Raw genomic sequence first — 15,810 nt, 5'->3', positions numbered from 1 at the left:
CACACTCACCCGTAGCCAGCCAGGAAGCCCAGGCTGGGCGGGCTGACCTTGTCACTGAAGATGACCATGGGCAACAGGTTGCACTCGGCCTGGCAGTCCTGCAGCTCGATGACCCACCACTCGAGGAAGCCAGCGGCCCCTGCGGCCACGCGCTCCCTCCGCAGCTGGATGCGCACGCTGAGGTAGTCTTCCTCCTCGTCTGGGGCAGGGGCAGAGTGGGTCAGGGCCACCACCCTCCCCCAGGGCTGAGGCCACCCCGCCCAATCCCCAACACACACACACACACTCACTGGGCTGCAGCTGCTTCACAGGGTTGGCTTCAGGCCCGTTGGGGGCCCGGATGTACTTGGGGAAGAGGTTGCGGATGACCCTGCAGGGAGAAGGCCGGTGGGTCAGGCCCAGCCTGGCCCTCCAGCTGCCTCCCTGCGCCCCTCGCCCCACCCCGGCCCCAACTCACACGGACTGGTCGGAGGTGCCTTCGAGCAGGCTGGCCAGCTGCCGCCGCTCACTGCTGTTGGGGGCCAGGTCCAGCGTGTGCTTCTCGTTGGTGTACTCCACGGTGCCGCCCTTGGCCAGGTCCCTACGTGCCAGAGCACGGTGTGACCCACTGCGGGCTGCACTCCCCCCAGGTCCCGCCCCAGCCCAGCACGCACCTCTGGAAGTTCCAGGTGAAGCGCAGGGTGATGTCAGCCGTGCCATTGTATAGCTCCCGCTTCATCTGGGCCCGGCTCGGCGGGCTGATGCGCCATAGCGCCCCGGAACTGCCCTCGATCTGCGCCGTGACGACGTCCTCGGGGCTGTACTGGCTGATGAACTGCATGGCCAGCTGGACCCCAGGCAGCCCTTGAGCGAGGGGCTCCCGGATACCCCCCCCCCCCCCCACCGCTGCTGCCGGGTGGGGCCCACTCACCGGGTTAGGGTCAAATTGTCTGGACAGCTCCTCATAGGCCTGCTGTGTGAACGGCACGATGGACGGCTGCTGGGCGCTCATGGTGAACAGGGGCTGCCGGGGTGGGGGCAGCGACTGTGATGGGGCAGGGAGGCCCCGTGGTGCCAAACGCCGTGAGGGGGGGTGGGGTGCGAACCGTGCCCACAGTCCCCCGTTTCCGGTGGGCACAGACTGGTGGCTCACCTCATAACCACCCAGCTTGAGGGTGACCGTGACGTCGATGGGCTGGTTGACGACGCCGACCACAGAGCGCACCAGGGACATGAAGAGCAGCGGGAACCAGATGATGGCCACGAGGAAGAGAATGATGAGGCCGCCCATGCCGTACTTGACGATCTTCTTCTTCTTCTGCCCCTTGGGCTGCGGGTATTTCTGGGGGGTGGGGCAGGGCTCAGGGGCTCAGCCCTGCCTGCCCCCTTGCCCCAGGGGGAAGGCGGGCACTGGCCCACACCCCGGAGCCTCACGCAGCCACAGCCTGGGGCCCACCCAGGGGCTCGTGAAGCCAGGTTTTAAAGCATCACAGCTGACTGCAAAGCTCCAGCACTTGAGACACAAGGGCCCAGAACGCAACCCGCCGCTCAGTGAGCGCTGCCAGGATGATTCCACGCGGGGAAGGACCATCTCTTCAACGATGCTGCTGGGACAAATGGCTGTCCGCGTGCCAAAGCAGCAGGACCCCTAGCTAAGACCTCAATCTGGATTCCATGGAAAATTCTCAGATCAAACGTGGAAAGCACGAGCAATGAGAGAAAAAACACTGTACGTTATAAAAAAGGAAAGTTTGTGCTTCAGAAAATGAGATGCTATCAAGAAAGTGAGGGGATGGGATGTCTCAGTGGCTCAGTCGGTTAAGCGTCTGACTCTTGGTCTTCGCTCAGGTCGTGAGGTCAGGCCCTGTGTCAGGCTCCACACTGAGAAGTTTGCTTGAGATTCTTTCCCTCAGCCACTCATTCCCCCTGCTTGTGCTCTATGCTTCTCTAAAATAAATCTTTTTTTTTTTTTTAAGATTTTATTTATTTGAGAGAGAGAATGAGAGCATGAGACAGGGGAGGGTCAGAGGGAGAAGCAGACTCCCCGCTGAGCAGGGAGCCCGATGCGGGGCTAGATCCCGGGACTCCAGGACCATGACCTGAGCTGAAGGCAGTCGCTTAACCAACTGAGCCACCCAGGTGCCCCTAAAATAAATCTTAAAAAAAAGCGAAGAGACCACACAGAGAATGGGAGAAGCTATCTGCAAATCCTATGTGATAAGGGTCTAGTGTCCAGAATGCAAAAAGAATTCTTAAAAAGAAGTGAACAAGCAAGCCAAGGACAAAAGGGGCAAAGCAGATCGCTGACAAGCACACAAAACGATCATCGCCATCATTCACCGTCAGGGAAACGCAAATCAACCCCCCCCCCCCCCCCGCCGAGTCACGGGCGCTGGTGGGGATGGGGGAGGGGGCGGCCGCGGTGGACAGCAAGGGCAGTCCCCACCAGGAGCTGCCCTCTGATGCAGCCACCGTGCTGCGGGGCATGTGCCCGAGAACAACAAACACAAGCTTGTGTTCACAGCAGTGCGCGTTGCAATAAACAGAAGGAACCAGCTCGCCGTCCAGGGCTATTTGTAACCGTTGGGTACATGTACGGCGGCACAATCACACGAAGGAATGCTCCTCAGCCATAAAACCCTCAATTCTGACACAGGCCACATGGACTAGCCTTGAAACTGCAGAATGAAAGAAGCCAGATGCAGGCCACGCGGTGTGTGACAGCGTGGATACCAACTTCTAGAACAGACAAGTCTGTGCAGAGTCGGGAGGGCGGTGGCGGGGGCGCTTTCTGCAGAGCGTGAGCACATCTTAGATCTGCCTGGTGATGTGGCCAGCTCTGCAATGACGCTAAGAGTCTCTGAACTCTACCCATGCACTGGGGGGGGCCTGTTTCCGTTATCTCCCACTGCAGTCACTCACACAGAAAACTCAGCTGACCTTCACTGCCCCAGCTCCCAGCTCTCGTGCCTGTGAGCCAAGCAGTCAAGCCTCCTGGGCCGGGCATGCACTCAGGCCCGCTCTGCCAGCTACCCGCCGACGGCCACATTCACAGCCCTGTCCCTGCGCCCCCCCCCCCCAGCGGGACCGCCAGCACCACCTGGCTCTCTCGTGGCTCATCTGCCCCACTCCCCGCCTGAGCCAGGCACCTTCTCAGTCTCGCGGCTGCACTTGATGATGAAGATGTTGGCGTAGATGTCCTCCACACACATCCAGCTGGACAGGGACAGCGTGGTGTCTGTCCACACCCAGTCCATCACGGCCCGAAGCTCCACCAGGAACGGCACAAGGCGGAACCTGCCCAAAGCAGGGAGCCCGTCAGGAGGGCCTGTGGGTGGCAGCCTGGTTCCTGGCGCCCCGGGCCAGCCCACACTCACCCCTGGAAGAGGAAGAGGTTCAGGTGGTTGTACTTCTTGGTGAGGAAGTTGCCAAGGATGCGGGTGGGGTATCCGCAGCGGATCTGGTAGGCGGACAGGGTGAAGTAGATGCACTTGACGAAGTACCACAGCTGGGCCACTGCGTTCTGGCTGAACATCCTGGGGGGACAGGAAAGCCAGCTCAGGGCACCCTGCCCGAGGCCAGAGCCCTAAGGTCCCCGGGGCCAGACACCTACCTCTCGGTGACGGCAGGCAGAATGAAGAACATCCAGAGGTGGATGGCCAGCACCAGGACGACCTGGAAGGCTAGCTTGCCCAGCACGGTCTTGCGGAGGTAGAGGGCACGGTCGATGACCATGGTGCTGAACTGGATGAGCAGCATGACCAGGAAGGCCTCTGGCACCTGGTCGTCTGACAGCGAGGACGTGATGTCTGTAGCTGCCGAGTGTTTCTGTGCCGGGAGAGCAGAGGTCAGGGGGCAGCTAGGGGCAGGCAGCGGGGTGGCCACCGGGGTCTGCGCTCACCCCAAAGGCCCAGAAGCCGAAAATGATGATGATGAAGTCGACCACATCGGCCAGAAACATGAGCGCATAGACATCGGTGGCCGCACGGTACTTGGTGTGCAGGATATCGTGGAAGAAGCGCCGCAGGGGCTGGTACACGCTCTGGGCCCTGTGGGTGAGGCCAGGTGGGCAGGGGGCTCAGTGCCTGCCTTGGCTTTTCCCACCCACCCTTGCCCAGGAGCGGCCAGCCGTCACCCACATGGCCAGGCAGAAGCTCTGCAGTCGGAGCCCCACGGCTGTCACTCTTTCCCGGGGGCGACTCCACTTCTCTCTCCCAGAGGCTGCCGTCACACCTTCTGTGGGGGGCAGCCACTGCTGACCGGAGCCCCCAGAGCGCTGAGTGCAGCTCAGACTCCAACCAACCCGAGACCCCCTCCCACCAGGGGCTGGCATCACCCCATTTCACAGGCCAGCAGGCTGAGCATGGGGACCCCCCCCCCAGGTCACGGGCAGTGGGCTGGCTGGGGCAGCGGGGAACCGGGTGGGCTGGATGGCTGTGCACAGACAGGGCCGTCCTACCAGTGGCTGCAGGTTCTACGGGCTCCGCGCTCTCCCTCCTTTTCTTCCTGAAGCGCAGGCCGATACGCTTCGTGTCTCGGGGCTTGAGCTCCCCGGGAGGCTCTGCAGGCCCGTCCCCTGCTTCTGCCCGGATGTGGTCCTGGATGAGGGCCCCAGCCACTGCTGGCTCTCCCTGAGGCCCCGTGACCGCCTCGGTCTGGGGTCCCAGCGGTGCCCGCTCCTCCTCAGCGCCCCTCTTCCCACTGCCCCGCTCCTGCTCCTTGGAGAGCTGGCCCTCCTCGTGGTCCCAGAGGCCGTAGCACTGCGGAGGGAGGGAGGGAAGGAGTTGAGGAGCTGGGCAAGGTGGCCAGGCCCACTCTGGGACCCTGACGTCCAGCCTTGCCTCCTGCAGCCGGGCAGCCGGCGGGTGGGGCGCGTGCTGGGAGGTGCCCGCCTGCTGCCCGCTGGCCCAGGCCCAGTGGACTCACCAGCAGCTGCGAGCGGTGGAAGAAGAGGGCCATGAGCTGCACCAGATCGTACTTGATGTAGCTCTCTGTCTTCTCCAAGCCCAGGATGCGTGGCGGGAAATACGGCTTGTTCTCGTGGCGCCGCAGCACGGCGTGCGTGTTCCAGGGGAAGAAGCCAAACTGGAACAGGTACTTGGTGACCACGGACACCTGTGAGGGAGGGGGCTCAGCATGGGGGGGCCGGGCCCCGCCCCCTCCCGCTCCAGCCGCGACCCACCTCGGTGAAGACGATGGCCGTCATCCAGAAGCGCTTGCTGGGCCTCGGGATGGACAGCATGGCCCACAGGAAGACAAGCACAGGCAGCACCAGGGAGGTGGCCGAGGCGGTGACCATGTGGTTGAGGATGATGATGAAGTAGCAGAGCAGTTCCGAGTGGGCCGCCACGCACTGGTATGCAGCCCGCAGCAGCCGCAGGGCCCGGCCCTGCCCGGCTTCGAACTGGGCGGCCTCCTCCAGCTCCTCGATGCGCTGCCGCCTGTGGGGAGCCACGCCCAGACCCCCCCTCAGCACCGGGCCTGGCTCCGAGCGGGCGCCGCCCCTCCCCGCACGCCTGCCCCCACCCCCCGACCTGGTCAGCAGCTCGCTGGCCGTGCGCGTCCGGGTGGCGGCGCCGACAGGAAGCTCCCGGGAGCTGTGCGGGGAAGCCCCAGGCTCGGGGGCCACCTCGCCGCCGCTGCCGCCCCGGCTGTGGTACCCCATGCCCAGCGGGCTGCCGAGGTCCTCCGTCGCAGTGCTCAGCAGCTCCTCAGCCCCTAGCCCGCTGTGGGAAGTGAGGCTGGTCACGGACGCAGCGTGATCTCTGCTCTGCCCAGGCTCTGGGGCTGGAGGGGCCTCCCGGGCCCCGGTGGACAAGGGGCCAGGAGGCCACGCACCTCCTGGCCTGTGTACCCCCTGCACGCCACCAGCCCGCACCTACCTCGATGCTGTACTCGGTGCATCTTGGGTTCCCAAGGGGCCTGGAGGTGCGGCCTCGGCCTCGCTGCTGTACGGCTGCTCCACCAAGCTGCGCTGCACCTCTTTGCCCTGCAGGGCAGGGAGGGCTCAGGGCAGCAGTTTCCCGGGATGTGGGCTGGGCGGGGCGGGGCGGCGGGGTGGGGTGTGCACACTCACCCCACACAGCCCCTGCTTGTACAGGTAGCGCTCGGCACGCAGCACGTCACTCATGGCGCGGTGGTGCCGTGTGAAAGTGAGCAGCCAGTCCGTCAGTCCATCCACCAGTGCCTGCCCCAGCACCCACAGAAACTGCAGGGTGCTCAGCACGCGCTGCATCACATGGCTGGGGCCTGTGGGGCGGGCAGGAGGCAGGACGCTGCAGAGGCTGCCCCAGGTGGCCCCCAGCCCCCCAGTCCCCGGGGAGCACGTACCAGCTGCCACTGCCTCGTCGGGGCCGTCTGCTGGCTCTGCCCCCTGGCCTGGGCCGCCTCCTGGGCACGGGGTGCTGGTCAGCCCCTGCAGCCCCGCGCGCCCACCCCCGCCCCGCACGCAGCCAGCGCACCTGTGGGCAGCTGCTCCGCCCCTTCCTGCCTCTCCTGGTCCTCCTGCTGCTGCCTCAGCACCGTCTGCGCGTTGGTCACCCACGCGTGGTAGGCCATCTGTGGACCAGGTCCTTGTGTCAGCGGCCCACCGCCCCGGACGGCACATCCCGTTCAGCCCACCCGCGAGCTCCCGAGGACGAGGCTGGGATCAGGCCGCCACTGGGGGGCCTTCGGCTGGCTCCCTGCTTCGGGGCAGGGCACGGGTCCCGTGGGACTGTGGCGGGCAAGCAGGGCAAGCAGCCCGCCGGCGTACACGGCGGTCACTCTCTGAGAACTCTGGGCCCAGAGACAGGCAGGAGGCTCCCGGCCCGTCCTTTTTCCAGCAAACACGCGTGACCCTTCTCCAAGGACAGGCCACTGGTGGCCACTCAGGGCTGGACGGTTGGAGTGCTGACCTCAGGAGGCGGTGGACAGAGAGGCACACAGCTGCCCACGACCTGTGCCTCCGACAGCCCGCCTGCCCACCTGACGTGTGGGCGCCGGGGGTCTGGATGGATCGGGGCAGGCCGGCCAGAGCGTGTGTGTCCTCTGCACTCGGGGCTGTGCAGGCCCAGGCGCCCGTGGCCAGGGGAAGGCACGGCACCCTCCCGCCTCACCTGGAAGGCACTCTGTGCCGATGGCCTGGGGTCCTCGGGCACGGCCTCCTCCTCCTCCTCACTGTCCGACTCAAACAGGAAGTAGTCCCCCGAGTGGATGACTGCGGGCAGGGCGGGGCTGAGGACCATCCTCCCCTGGGGGGGGCTGGCCTCCACACCCCCGCACCCACAAGGCTCTCAGCTTCATTTCTTCAGTTTGGGGCGGGCCCAGGACAGGCGTGTGGGTTCCCTCGGCATCCCATGACCCCCGGGCAGAGGCCCATGTGTCCCTCCCCACCCTCAGGGACAGCCCATGCAGCCTGGGGTCGGCGGGCTGGGGGACAGGCCAGAGCAGTGACACGAGACCAGACGGGACGAGAGGCACACGAGGGCTGGGGATCAGCGCTGAACACTCAGACTTCTGCATCTGAGAGTCCGAACGACGGGAGGGCAGCACAGAGCCTGCCGTGGGGGCCTGGTTCAATCGAGGCCGGGGTGAGGCCCGAGGGAAAGGCCGGGGGCACAGCCAGAGGTGCACACAGAGCAAGCTCCCTTGCCCAGAAGGCAGACCGCAGCTGAGAAAGGAGGGGCCCAGGCACAGCAGCCCCGACGGGGTGGCCGTGGCAGGCCAGGCTAGGGTGGTACCTGTGGCGTGGTCCAGCCAGGGCCGCCACCACTGTCTCCGTGGGGAGGAGCCCCCTGGACTGCCGGGCCCTGCGGAGGGGCGGGGCGGACGTGAGCCAGCAGGGAGAAGCACGGGGAGGGCGAGGGCAGCCCCCTGACGGACACCACCTCTGTGCGGACAGGGGGCCTCGCCGTGCTGTGGGGAGCGGCGGACAGCCCACAAGTGCACGCAGACAGTGGTGGCCTGGCCACGGAGCCTGCAGGGACACGGGGACCACATGGCACGGGACAAGTGGGCGGGAAGGCCCGTGGACAGCACGTGGCACGGACACACCCGGACCCGGGAGCCCTTCCACCCCCCGTCTACTCACCTGGCTCCTGGGTGGGGTCTGGGGGGTCCTGGGAGTGACTGTGGCCCACCCGGCCCTGCCTGTGCTTTTCCTGCTTGGCGCGGATACGCTCCATCCTGGGGGGTGGGGGGTGGGGGGTGGGGGGCGGCCCTGAGCACCGAGCTGAGGAGGAGAGCTGTGGTGAGGAGAGCCCGGGGTCCCCGCCCCGGGTGCCACCTACTGCCTTTTCAGTTGGGCCAGGGACTTCTCCTCGGCCTTGCGGTGGAGCTCGATGCTTTTGAGGTTGGCGGCGTTGTACAGCGCGAAGCCCCTGTGGGGGGGGTCACCCCGGGGATGCTGAGCTCCAGCTCCCCGGCTCTCGCACCTGTGGGCTCGGCCCCAGCTAATGCCCCCCTTGCCCTGTGCTGGGATCAGGAAGAGGAGACCTTCCTGCCGCCTCCTGGCTCACGGAGGCCGAAAACATGCAACCGAAGAGGCATCAGCGGGCAGGGGCTGGGCTGGCTCGCAGCCCGAGGAGCACGACCGAGGGAGGCCCTCCCAGGCCACCCAGCCCGCGGCCGGCGTGCGGGCACAGCCGGGGCCAAGATGAGGCGCTCGGGCCCCGAGGAGGTCCCGAGTGACGTGCGGTGATGGAGCGGGGACACGGGGCCCCGGGGCACCCGAAGCCGGGGCTGACCTGGAGGCCTGCAGGGCGGTGGCCTGGAGCTCCGCACGCACGTGCAGAAAGTAGCGGCTGAGGAAGACCCGCCGCTGCAGCAGCAGGAACAGGAAGCAGACGCTGTCCCAGAGCACGCCAGCCTCCTCCACGGGCAGCAGGCAGTCCCGGTCCCTGCTCAGCATCTCCTTGGCTGTGGGACGGTCCGGCTCAGGACAGGGGGCCCCACAAGCAGTGCGCATCCCTGGGCCCGGCCCATAGTGTGCCCCCCGCCTACTCACGGTCGTAGTAGCCTTTGACGGTGCACACGAGGCTGAAAAGCTGGATGACCCAGCAGAAGCTGCTCTGCATCTGTTCCACAAATACGCAGGACAGGAGCTGGGGCAGGAAGAAGGTCAGCCTGGGTCCCGCGGGGCGGGGGCGGGGGCGGGGCCGGGGGGCGGGCGAGGGGCGGGCTCACCGAGAGCATGTTCTTAGAGATGATGACGGTGACGTTGTACAGGATGAGGCAGTCCCACAGCACGAGGCGGGTGCGCGTGTGCTTCTGCAACAGGCTGGTGCCGAAGAGCAGCAGGTAGAAACAGGCCAGCAGGTAGCCCAGCCCGAAGATGCTGATGCGCGTGGCCCCGGTAACAAACACCACCACCAGCACCAGCCAGAAGAGGTAGCGGAAGACGGCCACCTTCAGCATGTCGAGGTAGGACCTGTCAGACAGGCCGTCACTGCAGGGACCGGGCGGCCCCCACCCCCTCCCGGCAGCCCCGGACCAGGGACGCCCGTGGAACGTGCCCCTGCGGCCAGGTCAGCGTCCGCCCCTCGTCCTGGGTGCAGGGGTGCTGCCAGCAGCACCCGTCCCGAGCTTGTCTGTCAGGCCTGCAGACCAGCCGCTTCTGCAGCGCCCAGGACCCACCTGCAGTAGATGAAGTTGGGCACGGCACTGGGCTCGCCCAGCTGCAGCTCCAGGTGGTCGGTGTTGATGCCGGCCATGAGCTGCCACTCCTCCGTGCGCTCGGCGGAGAACACCTGCCACTGCTGGGAGGCACACAGCAGCAACAGGAAATCACCTGCGGACACACGGGAGATGGCTGGCCACGCGGGTGCAGCGCTCGGCAGCACGGGGCCGGAGGGAAGCACCGCTGTGTGTCTGCGGGGGCCCACCGTGGCAACCACGGATGTCCACACGTGAGCATGGACAGCAGGAGACGTGTCTCTCCGTGCCGCGGAGGCACCCCCACCCCAACAGCCGCACGCACACCCCATCCACCCCGACAGCCGTACGCACACCCCGACAGCCGTACGCACACCCCGTCCACCCCCGCAGCCGCACGCACACCTATGTCCACACAAGGGGCCCTGCTGGTGTCGACCCCTGTGCGCACACCTGCGAACAGATGCAGATGTGTGTGGCTGGGCGTACACATGGGAGGTGGGCCTCTGTCTCAGGAAACATGCCCAGAGAACTGGACACCGTTGTGGGGCAAGGCCCCTCTGGGGCCCCACAGGGCTAGCTGGCCAGGGAGGCCTAGACACCGTGCCCCTTGCTGGCAGAGGCAGGCCTCCGCTCAAGGGCTGTCCGTCCCCACGCAAAACCTCCGTGCCCTGCCACGAGGCTGGCAGGCGGTGCGTGGGGGGCCGGGCCACAGGCACTCACTGATGAGGTTGGTGGAGTTGGGGGTTCTGAAGAAGTCGGGCAGGTACAGCCACTTGATGAGCGCTGAGTTCATGGGGATGGCCTGGCTCCAGCGCCACGGGTAGTCTGTGGGTGCAGGGTGTGCGTTAGGACCCCACCGGCAGGCCCACAGCCTCCAGGTTCACAGGCCTCATTCTTGCACCCACTTGTGCATTCACACGGTCTCAAAAACACCCCATCTCCTGTTCAGAGCACACAGGCCAGAGATTCTAGTGCATTCTTCAGGCATCAACCGGCCCAGGCCCCACGCAAGGACCTAAGAGCCAGTCCGGGGAGTCACAGGCGGGCAGGCCTGGTTGCGGGGTGGTCACGGCATGGAGGGCCCCAAATGAGGCTTTGTCATGCGCCTACCAGCCAAGACAAAACACAGGGACACCACAAACACCAGTGAGAATGCAGAAAAACCAGGTCCCACGTCCATCCCTGGCAGGAACGTCAACGACCAGCTCTGCACACAAGTCCCCGAGAAGCGAGAACTATGCCCACACAGAAGCCTGTGGCTGGACACCCCCGACAATGTCCCTGCAGAGAGCCCCATGCCGGCAACAACCTGCACCTGCCATGGGCCAGAGATGACAGAGCTACGTCCGTCCACCACAGACAGCCCTCAGCAGGGGAGAGCACCAGATACCAACGCCCATGGCCGCCCAGATGCACCCCGACTACATTCGCCGAGTGAAACAAGCCAGCCCTGAGGCACCCTGGGGCACGATTCTAGCTCTGTGACACCGGGGACGGCCATCTGTGGTTGCCCAAGACGGGGGTGGGCAGGCTGCAAATAGCCCACACGGCCCCAAGTTCGGGGTGCTGGGGAGGCCTTAGGGAACTGCCATGCATTTGTCAGAACCCAGAGAATGAACTTGACCACATAATTAACTCCAGAAAGTACATGGATGCTGGGGACCCAGGATGGGGCACAGACTGCGGGTCCACCTGGAAGACCATCGTGTGGCAGACCCCTTGGGAATGGGGAAGAGCAGAGCCCACCCACGCTGCTTTGGAAAACAGTGTTTTGCCTGAAGAAAGGCACCCAAAGCAGCAAGCACACCCCGGGCCCAGATCTCGCTTCTCCGTTTCAGCCTGCGGGGACAGGAAGGGGCGCTCCGCGGGGCGGGGAGGACTCCCCGGCTAGGCGGAGGGCGCAGGCTGGGGCAGGGGCGTGTACAGGCGCAGTGCGGGTGTGCTTGGAAGGCGGCGGGCCCGCGACAGGGCCCAGGGCCTCCTGGGGCCAACACAGCAACCGTGTGAACAACAAAGTAGCAGCACCCCGTGTCCACACAGACAGGAAAGAGCAAGTGGACACGTCGCGGGGGACGGAGCACCAGTAACTGTAGGACCAGCAGAAAGTCACCACCAGAGAACCCAGCGAATGACCCCCGCAGACAGGACCCTCCGGCGGAGGCTGGAAGCAGCCCGAGAGGTCCGGGAGGGACAGTACGTTCGCAGAGCCTCAGGGGAGACCCACAGTCGGCACTGCCCGAGGGACAGGGAGCAGCCCCCGAGCGGAGACACGCCAGCCCCGCGGGGCAGGACGCTTCCCGGCTGCGGCGTTCCCGCCAGAAGGGTGACTTCAGCTGGTCCAACGGGTACCAGACTATCCCCAGCTGAGGAACACAGCCCAGGCTCCTCAAAAGCTCCAAGGTCCTAAAAGGCAAACCGCAGAGCTGAGCCAGCACCGAGGAGACAGCACGACGGGAGGCGGCGTGGGGCCCGCGGTCCACACCCTGGCTAACTCGGGGGGCGCTGGGCGAAGGGCATCCGGGTAGGTCCTACTTCAGCGATTCTGCGTAACAAGGTCCAAAGCAGCCCCCGAAACAGGAAGAAGGACAGGGAGAGTCTCAAATGTGTCTGGCTGAAGAGCTGGCCTCAAGGTGATGTGCTGGGGGGTCGGTTTCTGAGACACTTGGAAACGGTCCGGCCAGCGGCTGCCACACGGGGCAGGCATCTGGGGTGCAAACGCTGCCACGTGACTCGCCAACGGCCTCACGCGCCCACAGGCCCACAGGGAAGCCTTGAGGAGCCGCTGACGCAGCGCGGCCGTGGCGGTGGAAGGCCCTGGGGGCGCCGCCATTCTGACAAGCAGCAGAGCGCGGAGAAAGCCGGGCACTTCTCCACAGACCAGCCAACTGACAAGTGCACCAGAAATAGCCGCGAACGCTGGCCCCACGAGTCCCGCCCGCGGCCCGCTCAGCAGTCCCCGCTCGCGGACGCCGCAGGAAGCAGCAGGCCCTCCGCTGGGGGGCTGGGGACACGGGAGGGCAGAAAAACGACCGCACCCCCCAGGTGCCGGCCGTGCCAAGGACGCTGCACCGCGGCAAACCCACAGGCCCGCCCCAGAGCCCGCCCGGAGAGAGCCAGGAGCAGAGCGCTGCCAGGGGCACCCCCAGGGGACGAGGCCAGACCTGGGGGTCGTGCAGGACAGATAGCCACGTGCGGCCCCCCGCCCGGGCGCCCGCCCTCGGGGCACGGGGCTCAGAGACTGTGGTGTGGCCCCCCGGGGATGCGGCAGCCACCGCCCGCTCACCGATGCACAGGGCGGGGGGGATGCCCAGACACAGCAGGTACTGGTAGAGCAGGAAGAGCGCCAAGAAGAGACAGTAGTTGGGCCAGAGGCGAGCGATGGCTGCGCGGCGCCGGCGGGTGAGGATGAGCACCAGCCAGCAGCCGTGCAGGATGACCATGAAGTTCATGCGCTGCCCAATCACGTTCACGGCCATCAGGAAGCAGATCTGGGGGTGGCAGAGGACGGGGCACACAGTGAGCTGCCGGCGGGGCGGACCTTTCGGGCAGACTGGGAGGTCAGGCAGGCTCCGAGCAGTGGGGGCAGCAGCCCAGCTCACCAAGGCCCACACTGCCCTCGTGGAAGCGTGGAGAGGCTGGACGTGCCTCCGCCACGAGGGCGGCAGGGGGAGCCGTGGCTCAGGGGCTTCCAAGCACAGTGGACCTGCGACCCGGTCTCCGGCCAGGGTCCCTGACCCCCTGGTCCTTACTCTGCGGGGGCAGGCCAACAGCCTGGGAGGTCCGGCCCCTCGGAGGTCCTTCCCCTGTGCGCCCCCCACCCCCAGGTGGCCCTCGAGGGCCTGCACGCTGCTGATGCCCAGCAAAGGCCACACAGAGGGTGACATGGGCCCCCCCCCGTCCTGCCCAGGGAAGGGGTGAGGGTTGACGCTAGGCCTCACCTCTAGCCCAAATTTGTAGAAAAAGAAGTTGACAAAGTACTTGAGGCAGCTGAGCAGGTCCTGGTCCAGCCGCTGGCGGGTGCCGTCGGCACACACGGCCTGGGCGGGCAGCGGGCCCAGCTGGTGTTGCCGGCGGTGGTGCTCCTGGCGCCGGTACATGATGGCCTCGAACACCAGCAGCAGCAGGACCTGCAGGTGGTTCTGGGGAGGGGGGCACGGTCATGCTCTACCCACCTCCCCTGCCCAGCCCCAGGACCCTGTGGCCCCTCGCTCACCTGGATGTAGCCTAGGTTTGGGAAGCCCTTCCGCACCCCAAACCAGTTGGCAGGGTCGACGGGCCCCCGGTACAGCAAGGACTGCTTGATCTCTGCCTTCTGAAGGTTGGTGCTGTTGAGGAGGGGCTGGGGGAACGGAGAATCAGCACCTGCTCCCCCCACCCCCTGGGAGCCAGACTGTGACCCCAGGACGGCCCACCCTACCCGGCCCCCCCTACATCAGTCACAGCTCCGGACAGGTCCAGGTCAGACCCTAGCGACCCCCCACCAGGGACACATGTGGACTGTCAGCCTCTGACCGACCCTAACGGGGAAAGGGGCAGCGTGTCTGGGGACGAAGGGGCCACAGGCTGGGGGAGGGCAACAGAGAGGGGAGGGGTCCCCCGCCTCTGTCCCCACCACCGTGAGCTGAAAAGCCGTCGGTGTGGACCCCCAAGGTCCGGGAGGCTGGGTGAGGCTCCTGCCTGGCCGTACCTCGGTGCAGTTGCTGGAGTACTCGTGGGGGCTGACGACCTTGAGCTGGTAGAGCATCTTGCACACAATGATGATGCAGGTCCACACGGTGGACAGGCAGGAGGCCATGGGCCGGAAGCGGGGGTAGGGCAGGGCGAAGGCCCAGAGCACCACCAGCAGCAGATTCATCACCGACACCTGAGAGGTGGTGGGCGGGCTGGGGCAGGCACAGCAGCACCTCCCGGGGGCCCCGCGACCTGCCGCCCCGGGGCGCCCCCCTCCAGGAAGGCCGGCAACGGCGCTCCACGTGGCCCTGCTGCAAACGGGGGTGCGGTGTCCATCCCGTCCTTACCTCCTTCAGGGCCACCCACACGGTGTACAGGGCCACCAGCTTGAAGACGTGCAGCTCCAGGAGACGCCGCACCAACACCTGCACTCGGGTGAGGATGTCCGAGAAGCCGGAGGCCAGGTCCAGCAGCCGTTCAGCCACCAGGCCCCACTTGCTGGCTGCAGCCAAGCGGGAGGCGCCGTGAGGAAGAGGGGCTCACAGGGGTCGGGGCAGAGGGACCTCACAGCTGCCCGTGGGACTCACCTTCCGGGCCCTGCATGGCGGGGCAGGGGCCAGCCGTGCTCATCGGCCCCTCCTCCCCGGGCTCCTCCTGCTCCTCCTGCAGCAGCAGTGGGGTCCCACTGACCGCGTCCTGCCTGCGGGGCCCAGAGCATCACTTCCTACCCCAGCTCCCGGGGTCGGCCCCACCGGCCCCTCCTGTTCCTGCCCTCCCCAGGGCTGCGGGAAGAGAGCCCCACCCACAGCCCCCGCTGAGGTTCTGTCACCGACCCGCCAGGCCCGCCCGCGGCATTTGAAGGGGGCAGCTGAGGCCTTGGCTGGGCTCCAGGCACTCCCGTGCACACCCACCCGCCTCCTTCCCCTCCCTTGCGTGTGCCAGTGGGGTGGGGCATGCTGCAGGGCCCCCCCGGCCCCGCCATGGGCCTGGACGGCGGTCTGCACCCCTGGGGGCCGCAGACGTGCGGGGCCGGCCACGGACCTGTGGGCCCAGCGCGGGAGGCGGGCACCGGGTGGGGGCACGTGCTCCAGGTCGGTGAGCTGCATGAAGGGCTGGTGGAAATAGTGCAGCTGCAGGATGCAGGCCAGCAGGAAGAAGCCGGGGACCAGGATGCTGGAGAAGAGCTCTGACACGCTGAACTGCTCCAGGCCCAGGTCCCCCAGCCTGGAGGGGGGAGGGGTGTCAGACCCAGGCGGCCGGCGGGGAGCGGGAAGGCCCCCACGCCCGGCCCGGCCCCCACTCACTGCTCATCCGTGAGGCCCGTCAGGTTGCGCCAGTACGTGGGGAAGTCCTGGAACTGGAAGGTGTAGACGGCGATGAGCACCAGCATGGTGTAGGCCACCACCAGCCACCAGAAGAGCTTGAGCAGCTTCCTCCACAGGCTGTAGTAGACCTGGTGGGCGCAGGCACAGCGGTGAGGCCCGGCCCCGGCGGGGGCCGCCCGTGTCCCCCGCCGCCGCCGCC

The 15,810-nt window shown here is 66.5% G+C and overlaps 1 protein-coding gene across 5 annotated transcripts in view; it reads right to left on the bottom strand.

Annotated features, from left to right (window-relative positions):
• PIEZO1 (piezo type mechanosensitive ion channel component 1) overlaps positions 1–15,810 on the bottom strand; it is a 53,820-nt gene that overhangs the window by 559 nt on the left and 37,451 nt on the right. The window contains exons 15-50 of one of the 5 annotated variants that reach the window (XM_027618095.2): positions 15,591–15,739; positions 15,328–15,510; positions 14,874–14,986; positions 14,634–14,788; positions 14,303–14,479; positions 13,829–13,954; positions 13,554–13,754; positions 12,899–13,103; positions 10,336–10,440; positions 9,595–9,748; positions 9,145–9,388; positions 8,966–9,062; positions 8,706–8,877; positions 8,250–8,339; positions 8,051–8,145; positions 7,701–7,769; positions 7,077–7,177; positions 6,441–6,537; positions 6,310–6,369; positions 6,056–6,228; positions 5,862–5,968; positions 5,514–5,705; positions 5,162–5,420; positions 4,906–5,094; positions 4,439–4,739; positions 4,119–4,215; positions 3,881–4,028; positions 3,593–3,807; positions 3,357–3,515; positions 3,129–3,276; positions 1,133–1,321; positions 911–1,003; positions 654–826; positions 458–580; positions 291–370; positions 10–199 (exon numbers count right to left, since the gene is read on the bottom strand). In XM_027618095.2, the coding sequence (XP_027473896.2) occupies positions 10–199; positions 291–370; positions 458–580; positions 654–826; positions 911–1,003; positions 1,133–1,321; positions 3,129–3,276; positions 3,357–3,515; positions 3,593–3,807; positions 3,881–4,028; positions 4,119–4,215; positions 4,439–4,739; positions 4,906–5,094; positions 5,162–5,420; positions 5,514–5,705; positions 5,862–5,968; positions 6,056–6,228; positions 6,310–6,369; positions 6,441–6,537; positions 7,077–7,177; positions 7,701–7,769; positions 8,051–8,145; positions 8,250–8,339; positions 8,706–8,877; positions 8,966–9,062; positions 9,145–9,388; positions 9,595–9,748; positions 10,336–10,440; positions 12,899–13,103; positions 13,554–13,754; positions 13,829–13,954; positions 14,303–14,479; positions 14,634–14,788; positions 14,874–14,986; positions 15,328–15,510; positions 15,591–15,739 (5,429 nt within the window). The remainder of the gene's footprint in view (positions 1–9; positions 200–290; positions 371–457; positions 581–653; positions 827–910; positions 1,004–1,132; positions 1,322–3,128; positions 3,277–3,356; positions 3,516–3,592; positions 3,808–3,880; positions 4,029–4,118; positions 4,216–4,438; positions 4,740–4,905; positions 5,095–5,161; positions 5,421–5,513; positions 5,706–5,861; positions 5,969–6,055; positions 6,229–6,309; positions 6,370–6,440; positions 6,538–7,076; positions 7,178–7,700; positions 7,770–8,050; positions 8,146–8,249; positions 8,340–8,705; positions 8,878–8,965; positions 9,063–9,144; positions 9,389–9,594; positions 9,749–10,335; positions 10,441–12,898; positions 13,104–13,553; positions 13,755–13,828; positions 13,955–14,302; positions 14,480–14,633; positions 14,789–14,873; positions 14,987–15,327; positions 15,511–15,590; positions 15,740–15,810) is intronic. The other 4 variants (XM_027618097.2, XM_027618100.2, XM_027618098.2 and 1 more) reach the window with 4 other exon arrangements.

This window comes from Zalophus californianus, chromosome 17 (assembly GCF_009762305.2).
Source record: "Zalophus californianus isolate mZalCal1 chromosome 17, mZalCal1.pri.v2, whole genome shotgun sequence".
Classification (NCBI taxonomy): Eukaryota; Metazoa; Chordata; class Mammalia; order Carnivora; family Otariidae; genus Zalophus; species Zalophus californianus.
This window is presented reverse-complemented; position numbering and strand designations above follow the sequence as displayed.